The 25,782-nt window shown below is 42.3% G+C and overlaps 1 protein-coding gene across 3 annotated transcripts in view; it reads right to left on the bottom strand.

Annotated features, from left to right (window-relative positions):
- The window catches only part of LOC100651474 (neuroligin-1), a 149,968-nt gene that overhangs the window by 89,265 nt on the left and 34,921 nt on the right, over nucleotides 1-25,782 (bottom strand). For 2 of the 3 annotated variants that reach the window (XM_048406213.1, XM_048406215.1), the window contains exons 4-6: nucleotides 24,457-24,713; nucleotides 23,463-23,609; nucleotides 21,620-22,044 (exon numbers count right to left, since the gene is read on the bottom strand). In XM_048406213.1, coding sequence (XP_048262170.1) covers nucleotides 21,620-22,044; nucleotides 23,463-23,609; nucleotides 24,457-24,713 — 829 coding nt within the window. Of the gene's footprint in view, nucleotides 1-14,014; nucleotides 19,064-21,619; nucleotides 22,045-23,462; nucleotides 23,610-24,456; nucleotides 24,714-25,782 lie in introns of those variants that run through there. The other variant, XM_020864355.2, reaches the window with a different exon arrangement.

The raw sequence follows: 25,782 nt of genomic DNA on the forward strand, positions 1-25,782 counted from the left end.
ATATCCTTTATGTTAATATCAACGATCCAAGTTTCAACATGTTTGGGATACCGTATGTTTGTTCCCGTACGATGAAAGAGCAAAGAGATACGAGTTCGAAACGCTACTCGAATCAGAAACACCGCAATACAGAAGATATGTATGTATATACAAAATTACCATTTTCGCTTACTAAATACCGTTGTATTCTGTTTGGGAACGATCGATTCACCGCAAAGGCTGTTTCAACTCTTAATAGTGCTTCTTATATACGCGCACAAAAAATTATCCAAAGGTGTCAAGTTCTTTGTCGACTGTTGCAACAGACTATCACAGAATATTACCAGATACATGTTCTTGTAATATCGCGATAATTCAAAAAACATTCATATATAAAAATATGGCCACTACAAGGTGATCGTCCACGTTAGAATATAACGTAACACTAACGTAAAAAAGATATGTATCTCGGAAACTAAAGTCGAGTGACCACGAAATCCGTAGAGAAAAGTTACTCAGGATATTTCAAGATCGTCAAGATCGGTAATAGCGATCCGATCTCGCTATTCCATGCCGAAAAATCGAATTACCGAAAACAGACGATGCTTCTCATTCTAATGAGAGAAACAGGGATTAATGTGTTTAAAAATGCGATATCAATAAGCAACCTGCAAATTTTCATGCATTTGTGCGAAATTTGAAGATGCACAAGTGCATATAGAATGCTCACAACGTTCGAAAATATACGGTAAAATATTCAGAGTGTTTGCTATAATTTTTAATAAGCAAAACTTCTATCTAGGTCCTATTCTAATTTTGTCGTGTTCATAAAAATGTAAATTTACGTAGATACTCGGAATCTGGTAATAGTGGCAAAGAAACAAAATAGCGATGGTAATGCTAGTGTTCAGTCGCTTATCGGTCGCTTATTATATTTATATATTATATTGGCTGCATCAAATTTAATTAAGGTTTCGAATTTTTTTAGGTTGTCTTAACGGTCGAATAGAAATAAAAAATGCGTTATAAGTAAATAACAGCTAGTACTCACTGTTCCGCCGTCCAAACGAAGACCATAACCTCCCTTCTGTTTGACTCTCGGAGGCGCGTACAATGGATCCAAGGTTACGGCAATTTCCGACAAATTCACCGAGAGGTACGGATAAAAATGAGAGCCAAGAAACGTAACGCATTATTTCGATCTCGTACGAATCGGTAAACCGACTTTCAAAGCAGAGAATGACGGAACGCGTCCGTCATACTAGCTCGATTTACACTAACGTTGTTTTCACACTATGTAAAGTTCCGACCTATCGCGTCTATCGATTCTCGTGTCTAATGAAATATTTCTATGCGTTAACAACTATTGGACGCGAAACAAACGGTAGCTACGGCCAAATCTACGGCTTCCGATCTAAAATCCCGTAAAATTAACCGTTTTTCGTGTCTTTCTTAAACATAAGCGACTGTTAAAATCACAGTCTCGATGAGAGAATCGCGTTGCCATTACGGGCATACATATCGAATTACGACAATACCGTTTTGCATGTCCAATTTTATCTTTACGAATTTCCGATTATGGAACAGTCATCGTGTGTACAGGGTCATCCGCTTAACTCGGAACACGCACTCGCGAGGCATAGAGAGTGGCGCGCATGCACGCTTACTACTACGAACTAAAATCCTATCATGTCGCGCGCTATCTATGAGCTGATAGCAGAGGCATAATTAGGCGAGAACACGGAACGGTTTGATCGAAGTCGTCGAAGCACTTTAAATTTAACGTCGGAATAAGCAGGAAACGATTGCTGTGCTCTATAATCTGTTATTAATCTGTTATTAATCCATTATTAATCTATACCTGACTTATACGACGAACGAGCCTCGAGTTTTCGCCCGTTTTCGACGATGCTGCCAAGCCACGCTTTTTTTTCTTTCTTCTTCTTAATAACTGATATCATCCTGGATATCGGATAATCCTGCAATAATAAAGTGTAATTACAATGTAATTTTCTTTCGTTCTTCATCTAAAATCGCATTCAACTGTCAGAGTTGTCAACGAATTACGATGAAATTATTCACGTTCTTACAAACATCGTGACCCCTTTCTCCGTTTCATCCGGTAATTTCCATTTTTAACGTACGCGTTGATCGAAGATATTTGTCAACGATCACTTTCTAGAAATGTTGTGAATACGCGAGCTGTCGAATGTAAAAATAAGGAACGAGGAAAGCAACGCGTACGAGACACCTCGCGAAATTCATATCGAGACGGACCAATTAAAAAGAATAGAAATTATTTTAACCGTCGTAGTGCGATGCATAGATTGTTTGCGTTAAAGCGATAAAAATCCGAACGTACGTTCAAACGACGGATCTAAAATCGATGTAATCGCAGAATTTTCTTGTCGAACAAACTTATATAACGATATAGAAATCATGCTCTTTCCTTTGAACCATCCAAACACAAAATCACTTTTGTCCTTTTTAAAAACATTAGATTCCGCTTTCTATCGATAGGAGATATCGTACGTCGAAACGGCCGCCAGATTAGCTACTCTTACGAATTGGCTGTCTAAATCGTTCCAACAAACGCGAGATAGCGCAGTTCCTATCGTCTTACCATTAACTCCACTGTCGCGGACCAACTCCCAAAGAAGCAGATAAAACTGTCGGGAAGTTCGTATTCCATTGAATTTATCGCTGTATTCAGTGGCCTCGAGTCGAAGAAACGAACGACTCCTCCCTTCTTGGCTGTGGCATTCGTCTGCTCGTAAAGACGCTCGATCGATGTCCCAATTCAACAGGTGCAGGACCGCCGAAGATGCGGGTCGTACCAAGCGAATTTCCGGAAATCGCGCCACCATGCCACCGTCGCTGTTAACCGTTGCGGCGGGGTCAATAAAATTCGCGGCGATGCTCGCGAAATTCCGCCGCTAGCCTCGATTCGCTTGATTTCTGGTGCCGTTAGTTCGCCAGGACACGCAGTTCCGATATATACGGTCGTTGAAAAGGAAAGGACTCCGAGAAAGAAATGGAAAGAATAGAAAAGGAGGGGATATTAAAATGACAATTTCCTTGGTAAAAGGGGAAGAGGCTAATTAAATTTACCTATATTATCAGGCTACGTTTTTCACTGAATATTTTTCTCTTTATTGATCCTCGATGTTTCAACAATTTCAGTAAAGTGAAATAAGGTGAAAAGCTTAAAAAAATACACGGGTAATAATTCGAGAATTCCGTTAATCGCCTTATTGCGTAATAGTATATATATTTTGTTTAAAAGTCTTTAACACCTTACAGATATACGTTGCATCGTTAGTCAGTTGTGTATTATATTGTTAAAGCTATTAAATAAGCGAATAAAATACAGCTTTCCCGAGGTTCGACGAAAGGACAGTGAAAAGAAAAGGAAAGAAAAAAAAAGAGGAAATCGAGCGGGATAGAGTTTGGCGATTTCACGTAGAATAGATAAGTTGTCGGGAGTTTTATCGACACCGATGAATCGTGAATTTCGTGGTAAACCAAAATCGATTGTACGAACTATCTTCTAGCACGTAGCATCTTGTAGGGAGGGAGTTCTCTAAGAGGAATAAAGTCTCGTCCAACGATAAGATTAGATATTTCTCTCGATCGACGAATTACGATCGAGTTGAACACAGAGATCGGTAAAGGAGTAGAATACACGAGCAATTAAAAGAGAAATAGTAATAAAGTAACGATGGAATAGTAGGAAACTCCTTTCCGTTCGATGATACGACCGATAATATACGTCAGACGCGTGTAACAGTCGCACAAGTGGAATTATTTGGAAACTATTTGGAAGTTTAAAGAAATTAATTACTAAACGCACGATGTTGACAACAAGAATAAGATCTAGGGAACAACGATCGTTTTTAGCTTTAGCTTTAGATTTTTTATTTTTCTTTTACTCGGCCGTGTCCATTTGTTCCTCCTTTCTTACAATTGGGTCAGTGAGAAAAATTCCGGACGTATATTCGTTAAAAGTTGCTCGGAAAACAAAATTTATTTTCTAAACGTAGCGAGTCCGTTTTACTTACACTTTTACCTTGATCTTCGTCGAACACCAAAATCCTCAAAGTTTTACAAGCTTCTAAATCGAGCTAAAAAATATTTTTTCCACGATTCGAAAGAGATAAACCGATATAGGAGTACAAGTATAGGATCGTTTTGATCAAATCGAATCAACGGATATACATTGTTCGAATTACGGGCATTGATATTTAAACGAAATCTCTAAAAATAGCGTAAAGGGGAAAAGCCAACGGGATCGTTCCAATTGTTGAAAATACGTGTATGCAAGAGCTGCATTAATCCGAAAGCTCGCTTTGTCTACGCTTTTATCGAATATTAAAATAAAGGTTTGGCAGATTCTATTGTAAGTCAAATTGAATGAACTACGTTTTTTGGTTTAACGGTATTCCGTAATGCCTAAACCCTCGATAGTGCCTACTTCATTCTCTTTAATAAGACTTTTTCATCTAAACTCGAACTTTAAAAAAGGAATCTGAAAGAAGAGAGTTCGATGTGAATGCTGGCTTTCTCGTGTCATGTAACGATAAACCAAGGAGATAGAAGCGGATAATAAAGAGATAAAAAGATAGAAAGAAGCGTATAAAGTTTGATATAATCGTACGTGTGAAATTTGTTCCGCCAAGCGTAACTACCGAACGATCAGTTTTCTTTCCTTTATAGATATATGAAGTGCCCGTGAAAGAAGACCGACAAATAAAAGTGTGATAAATGATATTCTGCCAGTACGATATCGAAAAAAGATATTAAACGTACTCGGTTGTATTCTAATTTTCGCTTGAAAAAGATCTTAACCAATAAACGTTTATATCATAGAATATACCTTTCTTGAGTTTCAATTTTTACCTAGATTACCCGAAGAAAAGAAAAAGAAAGATTTGAAACGTCACGGTACGTTCGCCTGTCGTTCGTTCGTACGAACAAGTTACTTCATAAACTAAATCGGTAAAAACGTAAACTATTACTAAACTAAATCGTTGAAAACGACAAACGCATCTGTTGCGATACGCCTTGAACTTTTATTCGTAACGTAATTTGCGTAAACTAAACGTTACAAGACCGGTAAGCGTAGATAGCCTATGATCATTGTATAGAAATTTCTAAACCTACATACCTGACCGGTTAGCTAAAATTTCAAAACGGAACGTGACACCGTTTCAATGTTTTTACGTCAAACGAGAATAAAAATTCGATAAAAAGCAGACATTTGCAAACTGGAATAGTAACGACGAATAGTACTTATATTCGCTATTAATTATGTGAAACGGTGCAATGTTGGAATATCAGCTAGTAACCACTACCGACCACTTTATCGACGTTTTCGAAGAATAACGGCGACAGAAGGGAGAAGGCCAACAGAGTTTCCCGTCGGTCGTATTTCAGATTCCATTGTTTGAAGCGGAGGAACTGAGAGAAAAAAGGAGAGCGTCCGAGTCATTGGGATTCGGAACGATATTGTTCCCGTTTGACGAATGAAACGTTCCATTCCGGGGACACGCGTTCCACCTGATATATTCCCAGTAATCGCTCATTTGCCTGCGTATGTAGGCGCGCGTCCATAGATCGGATGGAATCGATGTTCGTTGAACGATTTAAATGGCCCTCGTCGAATCCAGTTGGGCGGGCCGCGAAAGAACGCAACCGAAAGAGAATTTTCAGTTTTGCGCGATATAAATCCGCCAAGCTTCTGTTATTTCACTCTACGATCGCTTTTTCCCCCACCGTCTTTTTTTTCTCTCCTTTTCTCTTTAATTTCCTTTCCCACCGGTCGTTTTACTCGTTATCGACGGAAAAACCTCTCGTACAACGCGAGTGACTAATTCCATCAACGGCGGGTTTCATTGCTTTCCAATTGCCATTAAGTATAATCGACGTTTTTATTATTTTACGTTTACGCTGTTCCTGCTACGTTGCATTAGAACGTTAACTCTGAAAAATGGTCTCATTGCCTTTTGATCAGGCCATATCGATTTATCGATTACCTAAGACGGTTTTTCGATAGGTCGTATAAATCTTGATAAGCTCTTTATGAACAGGAGATTAGGAGAATGTGCGCGTGTGTCTTATTATTATCATCCGTATTATTTCCTCTTCGAAACATCCCGCTTGAAAATCTTAATTTGGTCTGAAAGGCGTCTTAATCGCAGCAATGTCCCCCCAAGCTATATTCACTTGCGATTGGATTATGAAAATTATATCCGTCGTAAGAAATACGAAACAAGTCTATCTGCATCGTCGAAACGAAGGGAAAAGGCGATAAAATCAACTCGGGTATCGAGTATTCGATCGAAGAATCGTTTCTCCGATACACCTTCTTGAAAAATACACGCTAATTCTAGAATTAGTCGCGGCAAAACGCAGAACTGAAAACAATTTCCTTGACAAGTTTGTTCGTTTATTCGGCAGAACGTAGGGGATGAACGTAGGGTGGATAGAGCGCCGAGAGCGCCACCGGCCGCGTTAATCCACTTTGTTAGCTGTAACGACGGGCGTGGTTTATACTCTTGGCTTTTATAGAATCGCCCAAGCACCGGCAATGAGCCTCCTTCGCGTTCGCCACTGCCACTTTGCGATTATCTAATTACCTGCTGCACGCGGAATTCATTCGTGAGATTGCTACGGCTGTCTGCGCGAAGGTATCGTGCGAAAGAAAGATCATTTATTTCGGAAATATTAGAATCGTCGAGGAAAACGGCTAAAACGGAAATCGTGCTAAATGAAATTTTATTTGGCACGTAACGCCCTGATAACGGACATGATTCCAAGAAAAAAGTAGAAAATATCGTTTGAAACTTTAGCGTGGTTTTTTATGATGCGGTTTCAACGATATCGCGCGTGAAAAGGAATCGAAAGCAGATTGTCCTTAAATTCGTGGAATATTTCACTTTTATAGCGATCGAGTTATCGCTAATGATTTCAACACGCTATTTTGGAATATTTCGTTGTCGCATACTATGTATATAGATACGTGAGAAACATTGGATCGAACGAACGGACTGATCGAACGTTTCAAACGAGATCTCATTTAAAAATGGTTCGTATCTTTTTTCATGGACCGATAAATGGTAGCAAAGAACGAGATCCGCGCGAATCGAAAATATTACTCAATATCGGATAGATACATGTAGCGTTATCGTTATCGGTGTCACATAATTAACAAACTCCATTGTATCGGCACAGTTCTCTTTGGTATCAGATAGCGTTTAAAATCTGCACGCTATCGTCATCGATAAACACTAATATGACGCTAATATGACACTAATATGATACTAATATGTAACTAATATGTAACGCATTTTCTTGACGATTTTATGGTAGATAGTCGACGACTATCTAGCCTTGGCATAATTTATGAGTGTCGATAGACGGCTAGCCGGATACGAGGTGTCGATGACGCGACCGTTTAGAGTTTTAGAGGATGCGTTGCTAGATAGTTTCGAAATGGCAAGCGAAACGACGAGCACCGCCAAAGAATGGAGACGTTGTCTCTATGACGTATCGAAAGGATGGAGAAGGCGGCTACGATGCTTTCTGGTAATAGAACTGAGAATATCGCGATTATTCAAAGCGCCGTAAATTTAAACGTACAATAAACCGTAATACGAATTACCATAAAGTAATAAACAAAACGCAAACATTCTACAGAGAATTTTTTCTAAATTATATTTATGAGAAATTTCACTTGGATTTCAGCCCCTAAATACAATAATTTCGTACTTACTTTAATATACGATCCTTCCGAATTGTTTAACGTTGTCTTATTTCGTCGATGGTTATTTCTTTATCTTACAAATTGCGCGTAAGTCTGTTAAAGATCGATTTAACTTTCCAACTTCTTTGAAACGTGTAAGATTTTCGTTTCGAAAAGTCAGACACCGGTTCCTTTGAAATCCTAAGTAAAACGAACTTACGACCTAAGCTCCATATTATACTACATCCAGCTCGTGAGGTATAAGAAGCTCGCGTCAAAAGCGTTTTTTACATCATCGTAAACAGAGTTTACAGTCTTAGCCCGGTGTTACAGCTCCTTGGCTCTGTATGCGTGTGTGTGTGTGTGTGTGTGTGTGTGTGTGTGTATCTATGCACTTCATAAAGCAGGAGAGAACATTACCTTCGAGAAAATATTTGCTCAGCCTTTCGAACTTTAAGCAACCAAACTCATCGACGTTTATCTCTGCGAATCATCCGATACGAGTATATGTACGCATCTAACTAACCACCTTAATTGCTACTTGCTAAAGTCGACTTTTAACACAGAATTAATATTGAAACGACGAGTTTCGAATATCGCAGAGTAACTTGGTTTCCTTAAGAAATTTATCTGTCAAGCTGCTGCTGAAATTAAACGAGATAAAGACATAGAATTTTGTAGTAATTGGTAAATATAGTATAAAGCGTCGGAGGATTTGGACGGAAGGCCGTGACTTTTATTCGTAATACCAGGCGATCGTTCTATTTATTACGGTATAAACTAAATTCCAGTTTCAAAGAATCGTGGAACGAAGCGAGCAAGTATAGGAATCACAATGTACTCTTTAACGACGGTAAAGGGCGTCAGGATTTTATTTCAAAAATGTCTTTCATACGATCATAAAACGGAGTGATATCCATAACGGAGGTGTTATCGCTGCACGCGCAGTATGTTGCTCGTAAACGACCGTCAAATGCTTTAAGCCTTAACTCGTGTCATGTGCTCGTGTGCCAGCCAAATACTATGTATCGTACTTTCGTCGGAAAGCTCTCCTCCGGTGCTATCTTTTTCTTTTTCTTTCTTTCTTTTTTTTTTTTTTTTTTGTTTTGTTTCAACGCTGCCTTCTATCTATCTTAACTGAAGAATTTAATTAGCGGTTCAAAAGATGCGCGTACGTATAATAGAGTCGAGCGTTTTTCGATTCTACGCGCTGAAAACTATTAGGCGAAAAAAAAGGGCAGTTAATAATTTTACATCCTCTAAAGGTAAAGTTAATCGAAAATATGTACATGCCGGATCCATAAAATTATGGCAAAGCTCGATATTTTTAATATTTACAATACGAATCTGATTAAATATCGTCCAAGATTTTCAATACTGGGTGCTTAACGATATTTACCTGTCTGTTGTCGCCTTTTCACCGATAATCATAATTACTCGTACGTCGATAATGGAAGAAGGCGTCCCTGATCGATAGCGCTTTACAGTCGACATACGATCCGTTTATTTGTCGTTTATCTCGCAAAGCTGCTGTACGTCAGCGATCAATTAGTACAAACGAGGTCATCGCTCAGTCTTGTAGTAAAGCTTAAACGCTGTACCTTGTTCTTCGTCGAAGCGCATCTCACGAAACGAATCGAATCGAAAGCCTAAAAATGAAAGCGTCCCTCTATCCAGACGATACGACACAACGAGCGAATAGAGAAGAAGTCGGGTAATTCCAATGTAACGATTCCAAAGACGGATAAAAGGAAGTTTAAATGTTGCGGCATGTCCGTTATTTTAAAACTTGGTAAGACGTTCGTATCCTATTCGAGTCAAGATTCACCGGCATTCGTCGTGCATCCATAACTGTTGAAAAGGCAGACTCGTCAAAGGACAGACCATCGTGGTAAGTAAGACAAGTTTGATAGGAGAAAACGGCGAATAATCTTTATAGTACGGTTTATAGTACGGTTGCTTGGCGGCAACGCGTTCGTAGTTGCCGCAATAAAATTACGTGATTTCCGGATTACGGTATTTATCGCGAGACCTTTGTAATACAGGTCCGAAGAATTAATAAGAATCATAAGAAGTCAACCGCATCCTCCGATACCGATCGAAATGAACGCAATACCGAATTACGGGATGCCGAATAACTTTCTTTCTTCCTTCTTCGTATCGTACGATTCGATTTCTTATTCTACGTATTCGCGATTCAACAAAGACACTTTATTACCTGGCGAATTAAACTTGTTCGCGTTGAAGAGAAGCGGAGCCTCGATGGCGAACTATCGATCGACTAACGAGGAATTCTACGATTCTGTCCGAATGCCGAGAGACGTAGGCCGTCTCTGTATCCCGAGAAGATTCTGTTTCGTTCGATCGCTGGAACTTGCGGCGTTTCTACGCGATTGGCGAATACTACGTATGATACGAAAGTTCGGACGATTTTGAAAGTGACGACGCGGCGTTTTTGGCGCACTGGGCTATCGAAAACGCGATCCACATAGAAAGGTGGATCGTGTTTGAAAGTTGTTTGTTTCGACAGATGAAAGGCTTAGACGCATCGCGAAAGCCGCGAGTCGCCAAGCATAGAGAGAAAGGGGAAAAAGAGCCGAGTATTTATATTCATAGGGTAATGGCGCTGGACCGCTTAAATCATCGCGAATCGATCAGAATAAGCAGGTGCTGCTATTCTCAGTCACGACTTGCGAGTAAATGTGACGTGCGTCTCGAAGCCCTACAGGATCCTGGATTATCGGCTCGCTGATGAATCCGAGGATGCGGCAATATGGGTAATCCGATCCGCCAAACTGCTACCGACCATTCAGAGGCCTCAAGGGAGAGAATAGAAGGTAGCAAGCTGCTTTCGCCGAAAACTAACTCGAACATTATCCGAGAATTCGCGTTTCGAAATTTTTCTCGTAGTCAAATTTCTGTTTGTATCGCGATTTTTAGAATTTATCAACTTTTTAACTAGAACTTGGAACTTGGAACCCTTTCGTTACAGAGGTTGTTGGCGCGCACACGACGACGCGCATTCGCTTTCGAACCATAGCGGCGTTATAGCCGTAACATGGCCGGTATATATCGGTCTATGCCTCCGACTGTATGGCATGACTAATTATACTTCAGCCCGCGGCACATCTCGTTGGCTCGGCCCTTAAGAGGCGGCAAGCACCCCATTAAAGCTCGAGCTTCGGCCACCCTCCGCAAGGAACACCGCGAGACGTCGATACGAGCCTCATCGACGTCGCGGTCGTCGTCGGGAGGGCGAGAGGATGTGCGCCGTGCCGAAGGAAACGCGGCGGAAAGGGACGAACGAGAACCGAACGATGGTCGTTCCTTTTCGACTAATGGCGCCATGCTTCGGTCGGTCGAATATTTCGAGGCACGATCTTTCCTTCTTCTTCCGAACGTGCGAAGAATTTTCACAGTCCCCTGTCCTTTTTAAAACGGAACTATATTTGTCTAGTCTCTGTAAATAAAATATTAAGATACAAATGTTTGAAAACAATTGGTTTAAAAGATATGGGAATTATAGTTTTGTAGAATCGAGGTTGCGAGATTATCTAATTTACTTAATTTACTTTCGAGCGATCACGAGTCGGGCCACTGTCACGGGAAGCATTTGGCATGGAAAGAATCGATGCGCAATTACGATCTTTGTAGTCTTGAAATGTTCACCGCTTATCCGCTTGTCATTAGCTTATACCATATTTCAACAAGGCCATTCCATTTCTGTATCCGCAAATTTTCCATTTGTCTTATATCGATGCGAAGTGGGTGAACATCGGCGCGTTTTATACAGGACTAGCGATCGTCTTGATATTTACGATCGGAGTTGTAAATACTTTACCATCTCACGTAAAATAATACAAATTTCGAGCAAACATAATGAAACGTTCAATTTCTTATTTCGAATTGTCGCTAAAAATTATCAGGAATTTTCTATTCAAAATCATTTCAAGTACAATGTACATGTTTACATGTTTCAGATCCATCTTTTAGTCATCGGACTGTTCCTTCGTACATCTTAAAGCGGACGAAATAAACGTCCTGTATACCTGATATTTTAAAAATCTCTTCTTTCATTCGTTTGTCGCTGTATTACTGTGTTTACTACGGATATACCGTGCGTTCTTTTAATCGTAATAATCGTAGCAAGTTACTCGTAGAAGTTGTACAAGTTTCCTTAGTAGTAGAATGAGTTCCTTCATTCTGTAGGATTATTCGTTTTGCATGTACGTACGTAGTTAGAAAAGTTCGATATTCCAGGCACATTCTGGATACGAAGAAAGACAGCACACAAACGCACGTAGCCGGGTACAATTTCAGTTACCGAACTCACACGTATACGCGGGTTCGTCACACGTGCCACTTTGGCAGGCCAAGGAGGTGCGCGGTATATAGCTGAGCCAGAAACGATCCTCGAGATTGCTCGTTCTCGAGGAGCCGCGAGGGGACCGGAATTTCCATTACCCTAAAACATCGAGTGTCTCCGTGGTTTTCACGGCAGCTGGCGTCGCCGACGGTGGCGAGAGGATCCTCGAGGAGGAACGGCCTGCTTGCACCGTGATCGAAACGAACCCGGGCGTTTCGCGAGGAAACGGAGCACCGCCTCGGGAGAGAAGAACGAAGACGAGAACGAGGTGTAGAAGAAAGAGGACGCGTGTCCTCTCTGCCACCTCTTCTTTCGCGCACCTTTCACGCGAGATGCACGGCGTTTTTCGACCTGTCTCCTCCTTGGATTCCGTTTGTTATCTCTTCTCTGAGCTGTTTTTCTTTTTCTTTTTTTTTTTCGCAGCTTGTTTGAGCTCAAAGCAGTCGGACTCTTGGAATTTATTTTCGCAGTTATCGTTTATTCTCATTTTTACCGCCTGTTGTTTCGTCTTTTTCCTTTCTTTCTTTCCTTCCTCCCTTCTCTCTTTCTTTCTTTCTCTAAGGTGGAATTCGGTTCGTTCAGGTTGAAAGTAGTTCGTTGAATCGTAGATCGAGACCGGGTAAGCTAATTCGTCGCGAGAAAAATGAAGAACGGAGATTCTAAATGGTTTTCAAGCCTAGGGTTCGTTACGATTTTCGCTGTGGCGTGACGCTTTTTATAGCGATACGTAACGATGGTTTAGCGAAGAATTAAAAAAAAAAAAAAAAAAGAAAACGGTTCGATTTCCTCGCAAATGGAAATAAACCGGTTAGAGATACGTAAAGTAAATTTTGTCAAATTTTCTACGAGGTTTTCGTCGTTGAACTACGTCTTAATTCGTAATCCGAATATCGCGCAGTACGCTTTACGATGTTAAAAGGAAATGAACGTTTGTTGCGCGAACTTGTAGCCGAAAGCGTAACGCATAACTCAAAGCCCTTGTCGAAAATGAACGGTGACGGTACGGCAAGTAAGAGGAGTTTCCGAGTAATGGCAAACAGAATTTATACCCACTCGTGGATTCCGAGAGGTTAACCGTTGATTCGAAGGAGAGCTTTAGCTCGATCCCACCAAACTGGTAATAGCTAATAGACTCTTAACGAAGGTAATTACATTAATCGATTAAAGAAATTATCTACCATACGCGTTTGCGTATGAGAAAAATAATCCGTTCAAAGTTTCTGAGAAACGCCACAACCAATGGATCTTGAGGAAATTGGAAGGAACTTGGCGATTGCGATAGAAGAAGATATTCTTCGTACGTAACGAAAGAACAATTCTATTATTTACAAAACTAATTATTCGATGAAGTAACTTGTCGGTGGTCAGATATACTCGTAAGTACATTTCTTTAAACGTGGCAACGATCTCTTTCGAGGCGTTTTTCCCTATATTTATCGAGAAAAATTTGCAAGATCGATAAGAAACGTTGCTTAACTTATGCAAAGATATTTGAAATGTTCGTTGCAGCCAAATGCTTGATTTTCACGTGAAATAACACGGTGATCGTGTACGATATTATAATATAAAACGAGATTAGCACTTACCTATTCGGATCAGGAACAAACGATTCGACGTGGCCACGCTCGCTGGCTAGGAAGAGTTTCGATCGATCTACGAATGTCTATAATTAGAGCACAGAAACGACATAAAATTATGTAAATCGATAAACTAAATCCGAAAAATCTAAAATAAATAAAAGATAAGATCGATAAAAAGAAAATGGCTGAAATTGTTGCTCGTATCATATAGCACGTCGAATCATGGTAACGCGGAACAGAAACGTAAATAAATACAAGTAAAATACGAGTAACGTGACTTATAAAACGAAGACAACAGGGAAAGATCGTGCGTAACAAGAATTTTAGTCAAAGTACCAACGATGCTTACGTTTTAAATGCTTTAAGTATTTATTTAAACAAATCCCAACATTCCAAACATTGATAATCGTGTACGTGTACCAGTGTATGCACGTGACCTTCGCATTCGCGTACGTGTAAGTGTACATGTATGTCTTCTTTCGATTCCGTATGTAAATGACGCTGAAGACATCGGTGTTTCGCGCGTTAATTCATCGAGAAACTTTCTGAAAATTCAGAGCTACGTTTCAACGAACATCGACCATCGTTCGAAAGGATCGTCGAAGAAGAAACGCGCGAACAAATGATCGAAATCGAGGATCCGCCGATTCATCGACGAAAGTTTTTCAACGACAGGACATTCCAACTTCTTTCTCTCTGCCTCTCGTAATTTTACACGCATACACACGGGCACGCAAAATTTCTTTCGCAATCTCCCTTCGTTTCTTTCGTTCAAAATTCAAACCACGTCGAGGCTCGAAAAGTCGTTCCGATGAGATCGACAATTTCTTCCGGGCGCAAAGATACACGAATTTTTTCACGGTGACGGGCGTTGTCCGCCTAAACTAAATTAGTAGTTAGATTTTACTTACGGCTGGCCCCACACGCGGTTTCCTTTTTTCCCTTTCCTTCCAGTTTTTTTCTTTTTACTTTTTTCTTTTTCCTTTTTCCTTTTTTCTTTTTTCGCTCTTTCGTTACGTTCCAAACTCGCACGAAAACTCGCAACGACTCGTTTCTCCTTCGTTATCGGGATCCGACTGTCTCTTATTTCCGGTATCGATCGTTGGCTTTGCGTTTCTCGATCGCAGTTGCCTCTATCACCGATACGAAAGAAACAAAAAAAAAAAAAGAAAGAAACGACAGTAAGACGGAGAATGAAAAATGTTTCTTAGAGGGATATTAGGAAAAAGGTGCAATAGAAAATTTGCCGGAAGTAGGTGCGTTGGTAGAACGACGAATCGATAGGAAGGAGCTAGTGGTTTCAGTTTAGCGATGAAAAGGAAGAAATTTTAGCAAGAACGTGGCGTTCTTTGATTTGAATTTTCCTTTTGCGTTTTTCGGGGAATGTTCTAAAAAGTAAGAATATCTTTCAAACAACCGTGAAGAAGGAAACTAAATAATTAAAAAGTCGTTCATCGTAACGAAAGGGAAACTAACCTCGGTCGTTTTAATAGCGGCCCAATGAATATTTCTATTTCGCTTCACGAAGACGATCAAAGTCTAATTTTAGCTGAAAATTGTTCAATATCATAAACTTTAACTTTAATCGAAACAATTTGCTTATAACAAGTGGGATATTCAAATTTGTTAAACGTAATTGTAGATATTCTAGGAAAGACACGAGAATTTTAATCGGCATTTCATCCCTTTCGTAATGTTAAAGTCTCATTGTGTGGCTACTTTCGCGTCTGACTATCGTTGCCTGTTACTACTTGATATGGAATAGAAACTTTCGCGTCGGGTACTTTAACTTACATATTTCTCCGCTCGAAGAGGTAAATGCCATATCGTCCTTTACCATTTAATCTGTCAATCGTTAGAATTCTCGAACGTTGTAAATACTTTCGACAAGGAACGTTTAATTTAAAATAAATATATTTCGCGCAAGTCAGGTGCTGAACGTTTTTAGTTATCAACTTGACAAACGGCTAATCTTGTTCCACTATTCGGCGAAACTTAATCAAGGCTAATTTGTCGGAGGGAATGGGGAACAGCGAGGAACGTCGCTCGTAAACACCAGCATTTGTCAACGGTACACGCTTAAAAGAGGACGCGACATTCTCAAAATTACCGATCGGCAGCTTCATCGACGATGAAAGTGCTTACGGTTTGCGTCTATATCAACGTCAACCGATATAATTTATTTCGAGAGGAATATTCGTACCGTTTATATATAAAAAAATTAAACGTTCGATAATAACCAGTGAGGTTTGGCGCCAGATACGTTTCCTTATCAAATAAATGGTCGGATGTCGGAAAACAGGGCAACTATTATTCGCGTACCTTCGAAGGTAGTAAGAATCATTTTGTAACAGCAATTTTCTTATAAAGAAAAATACATCAGATACATAGTTGGATCGTACGTTCGAAATTAAGTTACAAACGAATATAATTGATACGCATTTACGTACATACTAGGAGATGAAAAAATAAATATGGAACGAGGCAGAAAGCAAAATTTCATCCAAGCAATCCCAAATTCGACAAGAACCGTTCCTGTCGGCACGCTCCAAGGAGAAACGAAAAAATACACTCAGGATGGATCCACTTTTTTCTTCCAACGTTCCAATCATATTCCCTGGCATCGAATATAATATACAATTTATATTTCCTACTTCACCAACTGTTATCCATTTCATTCTCATCATCTGTCACTCTGACACTCGCACTACGATTTTTCCTCTTGTCTCTCACTCTCTCGCTCTCTCACTGTCTCACACACACACACACACACACATACTCTCTCTCTCTCTCTCTCTCTCTCTCTCTCTATCTATCTATCTATCTATCTATCTATCTGTCTGTCTGTCTGTCTGTCTATCTCTCTCCTTTTCTCTCTCACTTTCTCTCTCCCTTTCTCTCTCTCCCTTTCTCTCTCCCTTTTTCACGTATGTAACTAAGAACACTCGCGATTATACCGACGAGAACTTCAGATTCGTCAATTCATTAGCTAGCAGGCTCCTTTAGTGGCGAACCTGCGGAGTTTCGCTTGATCAGGTCCATTTGCTCCCGTACGACTTCCTGCTCTCGACCGAAAAACAAAACGAGATCCGGAAAGCCGAGGTCAGACCTTCCAATTCCTCGAATAATTCCACTTAGTGCTCCGACAAATCAGGATGAAGGAAGCCCGAGGTATCCTGCTGGGCTTCCTCGGCGCGCGCCTTGTCTTTTGGGTTCCTGAGATTATATCAATCCCCTCGTTTCACAGTGTCGAGCGTCGCGACGACGACTCTCGGCGACGGTTCAACATCTACTCGACGCCGACGCTGTCGGTATCCATCTCTCGTTCATCGTTTTTTTCTATCCAACTTCTCTCCGATTCTTCACCGTCCACCGTGTGTATAGCTTTCGAAGGAGGAAGACAAAGAGTCGATGCTTTTTGTGCGAGATGTTTCTTGCCTGAAGGAAGGATATCGTAAAACTTGACGACTTCTCGATATCGCTCGTGCTCGAACAAACTCGGGCAAACAAATCGAGCACCGTTTAAATTTAAATTCGATGGATCTATGACAAATTTGAACGTACGAAATATATTCACGCGATCAACAATCAATAAAATCGTTGCGAAAATTTCCCTCCAGTGGGAGACGCTGCGTTTTCCTCCGTTGTTGTTTATCCGTCGTTATCATTCCGTCCGTTCCGTTGCTTCTTCCTTTTCACCGCTTTTCATCGAGTCGTAAGAAATATTGGAAAATATCTCCGTCGAATCTCGTAGGAACGTGGCTTGCCTGATTCGACTTTGACGTTGCTTCCCGTCGCGTCTATTATGTCGCTTCGAGTAACGAATTCTTTTAAGGCCATCGATTTGTGCTTTTATTTGCCGTCTTATGCGTCTTCGTCAATCCGTTTATCGATTCTTCGAAGACAGATACTAAGCTGGCATCGATCTTTGGCTACGAATATTCTCCCGAGCGCGACGTTAAAACCGTAAACCGTGACTTTTCCAAACTGCCGATCCTCTCGCAACTAGGCCTATGCAGAATCTAAAATTCTTAAGCGCGAAGAAACTCTCGACAGAGGCGAATATGCAACGTCTGAAAGTTATGGCGCGTTGCAACAACGGACTTTGGCTTGGAACGCTCGAAACGCTGAATTTCTTCTTGGTCGAAGCTGTTGGTCGACTACCGCCAGCGGTAGCGACGATCGAGGATCGCTCGACAGGTTTACTAGGAATGGTCGGAATGGGCCAGTCGGAACGAGTTTTCGGCAAAAGGAGATTGCAAGAGGTACTCTCCTCATACGGAAATTTCTTGGATCTGAACACGTTTCTTGGCGCTACCGGGTGTACCGGGTTGCCTGAGGATTCCTGGACAGGACAGGCTGACGTTGGGCGCTGGAGCTTTCGGAGGCGGTGGAGGTTCTGGAAGATTCTCGTCGTCGTTATCGTCGCTGTTGCTATCCCCATCGTCGTCGCCGCCGTCGTCGTCGTCGTCGTCGTCGTCGTCGTCGTCCATCCTGGCAGTGGTCGCGTCTACGCAAGGCGATGGAGTGCGCGTCCTCTGGACGCACGGACTTCTACTATACAACGGTGGTTCTAACGCTCTCTTGCCACCGCCTGGAGGCGGAGAACATTGGAACTCCTGCAACTGTAATTCCAACTCCTGCACCAGTTTCGCTTTATGCGGTGGCGGACTCGAAGACGGCGAGTCCATCAGATTCAAGGAAGATAGTCTCTGCTTTCCCGAGGACACCTCGATACCGGAACACCCTGCTTCCAATAGCTCCTCCTTCTTCTTATCTCCAAAGCCCGAAGATAAACCTCCAGCCGCGTTCGAAGCGTTCTTGTCCCTCTGATGATAGATGCCAGCGAAAATGAGAATGTTCAGTATCAAGAGAAATACGCCAATGGCTATGGTGACTGTGAGGGCTGTGGTGTAGCTTTGATAATAAGTGGAGGCCAGCTTTCTAAGAATATTGTTAGGCGCTGGGCCCAGCTTCGGATGCTGGAAAGTTCTCGAGGTAGTCGCCACGGTGGTGGCGACCGTAGCGTTCGGCGTACACTCGGTGGTCGATATCGCGCTCGAGATCGAGGATGGCTCGGTGGGTGACGGCACCGGGAGCGGAGGCGCTGGCAACGGTAGCGCTTCGGTCTGCTGGCGCACCGCACCTTCGTACAGGCTAGGGCTGTCGACCAGATGATGATGACGCATGCTGATTTCGTATCCGGGTCGATGTAGTTGCGGCAACAGATTCAACCACAGAGACATCTTATGGCCCCTGTAATGCGACCGCATTTCCGTGCTACGACCGGCCTCTAGGTACAGCTGATTTATCGAATCGTACGAATCCCAAAACGGCGGGCTGGTCGGAAGCCCGTCGGATCCCGATGTCAACGGGCTGACGCCGTTCGGGTCCCTGAAACATCGCGTGTGCGCCAACGCACGCGTCTCGATCAAACGGTCTCTGCTATAGATACAGATCGTGCTCTGAACCTTGATCGGCTATCTCGCTATACTATTCAAAATCCGGGGACTATGGGGTACGTTCGTCTTGTTACAGAGCACATTTAACACAGATAAAAGCGATTACAGATTCCTACGATTTGGCAAACACATCCGCGTTTCTTTTTTCTTTCGGATCTGCGTGCTATTATATGTTCGAGCAAAGAGCAAAAAAGAAAGAAAGAAAGAAAGAAAGAGAAAAGAAAAATGTCGCGTTCTCGCTTACGTGAGAATAAAAGAATCAACGAAACGGGTTGAAATTCGAGGAGATGCGTGCGTGGTGACGCAGAATCGTTGAATCAAATCTTAAACGATAATGATACTTTTTTTTTCTTTTTTGCTCGTTTGATTTTCGTGTTATACTCTTTGTGCGTTCAACGATAGATCTAAACACATTTTCTCGAGTTTCTTTCAAACGTTACTTAATCTTAAACGTTATATGTACATCTTTCCCTTAGATGTAAATTTTATTCGGGAAAAACTATATGAAATCGTTAAATCGTTGAAAATACGTTAACCGTTTAAAGTCAAAAAATCCGTAGAATCAAAGTTGGCCGCGTTTCGATCTTCTCTCGCGTCAATTTGATTTTCTCGAAAATTGATTTTTCTACTGCTCGAAACTAATCTTCGCGAGAAATTATCTGATACTGTCTCGATGTAATTATCTTCTACCGTCTGATTAGAGAGTCAGGGACATGTCATATCGATATCGAATTACACAACGCGCTCTAATCCAATGATTATATTATTAGTCCAACTCTAACTCGAGAAACGCGTAACTTTAGCTAATTGTATTCGGTTCGGGAAACGCGGCAGCACGTAACAAGAAACTAGCCTCGCGTCATCGTAATTGTAAGTTTAGAACTTGCAGCTGACTACGTTGCCATTTGCTCCGTTATCAGAATTGCTGGCGGTGCTGCCTCGGTTCCCCATAGTCGTCGTCCCAACACGCGCAACTTCTTCCGCTTTAAATCGCCGAAATTAAGAAAAACGATCGACTCTCGTCCGTCGGTTTCGATCGTTTCGACTCGAAGCCGATCGGAAAACTAAGCGTGTCGGTAATTTGAAAAGTGTGCCGGACGTGTTGATTAAAGTTTCGCGATCGGAGCCGCTGCGATCATGTCGATTAAGACGTTGATATTTCGATAACGACATCGATGGGAGTATCGCGTATGCGCGTTGCGATATCGAGACGGTTCTAATTTCTTTCAAAGTTGCAGCAAGTGGAAAGAAAGCGTTCTTTTGGGTGAAAACGAAAAGTTTGCAAGCAGAAAGTTTCCCCTTCGGTTTTACTTGTCTTTTGCCGAAGTTAGAAATAATTGTAAGGAGTTTCTATCATCTGTTGCCATAGAATTCACCGATGGATCGACCGTGATCGTGGATAGTTTCGAGCTGTTAAATTACGAAGAAAAACGATAACGAGATTTCGTTGCGAGAACAAGAAAAGAATTGCAAAGGAGATAAGAAGTAAGATTTTACTTGCATTTTTAACCGAAATCTCAGCTACCATGGACGCGAAAAAGGAAAAAGTTTGCGATTCTGAAATTTTAAACGCAACAGAAATTTTAATCGAACTTGGAACGGTTCGCGTTGATGCTCGAGCTAGGTAAAATCGTATTTGCATGAAAATTGCGTTGCGCACTGGTCTCGAGACTGTGATCATCTTGTCCGTTGGGCCAATTAAACGCGATATTCATGATTTGCGAGCATAAAAATTAGATTCCACGGTAAGACAGAAAAATGGATCGACTTGAACGTCGTTTCCTCGTCGAGCATCGTTGTAATAAAGTGAAAAATCTAAGGTTTATCAAAGCAATTTTCTTTAACGATAATAGCACCGTTTCACGAAACTTTCGGGACTGTTTTCTCACGACTTTCGACGCCGTGCTGGATGCACTTTTAATTTTACGATTGCTCTTAAAGAATCTTACTTTTTAGTCGATCGTTCAGGAAATAAAAATAGAAAGGCAAGCTTTCGGGGAGAACGTGCGTTTGATTAATTAAAAAATTGTTCAGAGCTCTCGAAAAAATATAATTCTAGTTAATTAAATACCTCGGCCGTTTTACTCGAGTGCTGTAGCAATGGAAAATTAAAAAGTAATTTCTTAAAATGAAAATATTTCCTTTAATCTCGTACAAAGGCGCGCGATTAAGCAATTTCTCAGCGTCGTGTTGGCAAATTTTTAATCTATCGTCAAGTCTTGATTAAATTCTTCGTAAATACGCGATGGAATATTGAAAAATAAGGATCTAACCGAGAGAAATAAAAACGTACTTGACGTGGAAACCAAGTCGACGAGCGTCGAACAGATCGCTCGATATCACGCTGAAAACGAACCTTTCCGACGAATCCAGTCGACAAAAGGAAACAGAGTGGAGCAGAGTACAATCGCGTCTGCACGACCGTGCGAGTAAAATGCAAAGCCGAGAACCAACTTGGCAAACAGGGAACAAAGACGGAAAGACTCACCCGCGTCTTACGAAGTTGGCCAAGTAGTGGACCAGCAGTTTGGACAGGTTCTCATCGGCCAAAGTGTAGTTGACTTGGGCGAAGAGAACGGACACGACCTCTCCGCGAAGAAGAGGTATCCCCAAAAGATAGGGCACCTCCTCGCCCCTTTGACTTGGTCGGTCGCCGAGCTGAAAATGCAAAAAGTAACCACGTCCTCCGGACGCCGAGTGTAGCAACGCGAGCCTTAGGAGAGGAGCAGCGACCTGACCGTCGCCGAGCAGGGACAGAAGGCCCTCGCAGATCGCTGACGGACTCTGCTCGCCTCTCTCCCAGTCCGTGTACTCGTTACGGAGGGTCGAGTAGATCTCGTGAAGGTGGTAACGATAGGTGTTTCGCACGTAAGTGCGCAAAATACGATCCCTCCTGGTCTCGTTCAAACCGTTCTGCAATCATATCGGATGGATGGTTGACGGAGAGTTCTCTTTTCCAGGGACGCTCGTAAAACTTTCGCATCGGCCGATCGTAAAACTTTATTGTACGCTTGGCTTTTTTCGCAGTCGAGGTTTATCGCGAGTACGCGTCTTTCTCGTTGTTTCACTCCTGCTTTCGTACGTGAAAAATGCTTTATCGAAATTTATCCTACAAGTTACATATCCTTTCTGGAAAGGTATCTTTACGCAGACTGTAATTAACACGGTATCGACCGATCGATATAGTTTGCCTGGTAATCTGCGATCGCTGTTTCCTATCGTTCGCATTTTCCTTTCTCGATCGTTCTTTCGATAGCTATTGGGCGACTTTAATCGAGCTTTAATCGTGCCTTTTGTTACCGCGGCGTCCGCGAGCCTCGTGACGATCAGATCGGTCACCCGAAAAGACAGGGACACGGTACGATATATATATATATTTATACAGACACGCATACATACAAAAGGGGCATTAGAAATATGTATTAAGCGAATTTTCAAAATGACAAACGCTCCGACTGGTGCAGAGTCTGTGCTGCTAGACTTTACGCGTAAACGAACGGTCGAAACGCCACCGTGAAACATTCGATCGTTATCAAATTGCAAAGGAGCCGCGGAAATACGCTTTAGCGAAGTATCCATCGACCGTAACCGTCGAATTGTCGATAATATTCGACGCGAATCGGTGGCCGCATTTTGCGACAATACGCGTTCGCTAATTAGTAATTTATCGAGTTCGTGTCAATTATCGGTGCGTGCCGGCTGCACGCGAACCCGTTCGCGTCTCGTCAAAACCGTTATTACGATTAAAAATAATTCAACGTAGATCCCACAGCCTGACCAAATTCGACGAGCAAATTAAGAAAGAAATACGTGGAACGATATATCGAAAAAGTATCGTTCTAGTCTAACAAAAGTATAGCCATTTTTTTATCAGAAAATGCATATAAGAAACGTGAAATTTGTCGGTAATTAGAAAAATCATTTTAAAATCTTCTAAAAGCGATCATAAAAGCAGTTTTTGTACGGAGCGATATTACGATAATTCTATTAAAATAGAATCTTCGTTTTCATTTGTAGAGCAAAACGAAACACGAGGACGGTAATAACGACGACATCGTTTAAATCGATCTTGAAAATTACGCGTAACATGGAACGATATCGTCGACAATTTCCACGAAAAAAATTATTCAAACACCTCCGTTCGAGTTCTCCGTTCCAATCGCATTGGACGATCATAATCCCAGCTCAAGAAACCTCAAACACCTCAGGATAGGACGTATCGATCACGATTTCCGACCGAGCTCGTCAAAGCGAATAAACTGTAACGAAGAGACTCGGAGGCTTCGTTCACAAACACGCGTTCGATCGACCCACTTGCGCTTCCGACTTACCTGTAGATCGTCGTCGGTGAGGTTTATCCAAGCTTCCTCGGACGTCAATCCCAACAGGAGATCTCGATCGCCGAAATTAGCAAATTCGGTGCCTGGTCCAGGTATCAGAGGCATCAGTCCCGAGGAGGAGGCAGTCGGTTGGAAATTCTTGACATCGGGAACAGGAGAAAGACCATATTGAACGTAGCCGTGGTGTCGCGATAAGTCGATCTCGAGGCGAACTCTCCGTGCAATTAAGTCGACGCCCGCGAAAGGCAAGTTGCGGCCAACTATCGATTTTCGGGTCGACTTCCGATTGCCGGCAGTCGCTGTGTAACTGCAGTTACACCGTACGTTTTATGGCTTTTAATTAAAAGTTGGCCGACGGGCAATCTCGCCTAGCGATACACTCTCTATCGATTTTCGAAAAGGAAAGGAAAGGAAAGTAACGAAGAAAACGGAAAGAAGAAGCGAGCAACGCGGAAGCGGTCGATTAACGGCAGGGGCGCGACGCGACGCGACGTTAGAACTTAATACCCTGTTCTTTCATCGCTCGACATCCGTCAGTCGGTTGTCGGTTCAATTAGCAAACTCATCGCTTACACGTCGCCTCGTCCGTTATTTCGCGCGGCCAAAATGTCTAACGCCGCGACTGCGAGCGTGCGCTTTCATCGTCGAGCGTCTGTCCCGCTTCGTTCGTACGCTTGGTTAAGAGGATTTCTCGTTTCCATTCAGACAGGATTCTAGATAATTTGGCTTTCGATCAGTACGCGACCGAGTTTGATTCGACCGATGACCAGCGTTCCAAAAGCATGCTTCGAGCGTGCAAGAATATGGATTCGTAAGTTTAAGGAACGCAAATATTCGAACGCATCGGAATATTTTAATCAAAGCGTATTAGGTTATTTCGTAAGTGACGCGGTTTCTCGGAGAGCTTTGTTCGAAATAACGAAACTCGTTACGATACGTAGCAGCCGTATGAAGGAAAGGTTTTACGAACGTCTGGTAGAGATACCTGATTGATCGGTGCAGGCATGACCGCCCCATCGACGAAAGGAGCAAATCCGGAAGTGAATCTCGGGGTATCCCACTGCACGGCGAGAAGCTCTTCCAAACTTCGCAAACGAAGGCACGGTGCGATATCGTCAGCCTCCACGTCACCGGAGCAATCGGTCTGATTGGCGACGTGACGTTTCGCCGTTAACGGATCACGCTGTATGGCCCAGGGTGACAAGGCAGAACCGCCGAGTAAAACTACTCTCTCGACCAGCTCTGCGATATAAAAGACCGTCAAACTGCGTAATACGACGCTACGGCGATTTCTCGAGAAATAGGGAAATGGAAATTTGTTTGATCTGTGACGAATGATTTGGCCTGTAACGAATCTACTTACCAATAGAGATTTCTTATTATACCTAATTGTAGAATTTGATTTCGGTAAGATCAATGTTTTGCGTACGTTAACGCGTCAACGCGTATGCGCGTAACCGCGAGCGTGAATCGTTTAGCAGATAAATCTAATTTAATAAAGATAGACTCTGGACTTGTATGGATTTAGAAAGGGGATGCGTTCGAAGAAACTGTTTTTTACGGGTCTTAGAAGGATAATATTTCTAAATTTGTTTCGCATAATACTGTCGACTGTACGTATTTTGTTCGTCGTTCCCGATGATAACCAAGAAAGCTCGTTTGCCGGATTCGTTTCAAGTTGACTCGATCGACGAATCTCGCGTCTTCTTTACGATACGTTATTCAAACGTTTACCTAGTGTATATATACGCTTTGGCCAGAGTTGCCAAAAATGAATCGCCTATCGTTTAATAATCGCGCATCGATATAGACGCCGTGTTTCTTTTTATTCTCCTTGCAAACGTTGTACGCATAGCAGAATTTATTTGATCTCCGACTAGAAAACTGAAACGCGTAACAAAGAAACGACTCTCGTTTATGGATAAATAAATGAGTATATTTCGGAAAGTAAAGTTCCTCGAATCGAACGAATCGACGTTGTGCGCACGATCGTTGGGCCGTTGAGCCGACTCGTCGTTGCGACCAAGAGCGCCGCGTGCCGAGGCATTAGGGGCGAGTCCGCGAAGCCCCGATGGAACCGAGGGACGGTAAAACGTATCGCGGAAGGGCATTAAAAGGAGGCCGCGAGATAGGTTCGTTAGCGCGGAATGGAGGTGCAATCTAGAAACGCGTCCAGGTTCGCCACCGCCCTTGCCGACTCTGCTACCCTTATTCTCTGTCTACGCTCGAGGAGGCTTGTTAAGGTCTCTAGTGGTCGTCGACAACGAACACGACCGTGTCACAGTCGCCGTTGTCGTCGTCCCCGAGGAAT

This window comes from Bombus terrestris, chromosome 1 (assembly GCF_910591885.1).
Source record: "Bombus terrestris chromosome 1, iyBomTerr1.2, whole genome shotgun sequence".
NCBI lineage: Eukaryota > Metazoa > Arthropoda > Insecta > Hymenoptera > Apidae > Bombus > Bombus terrestris.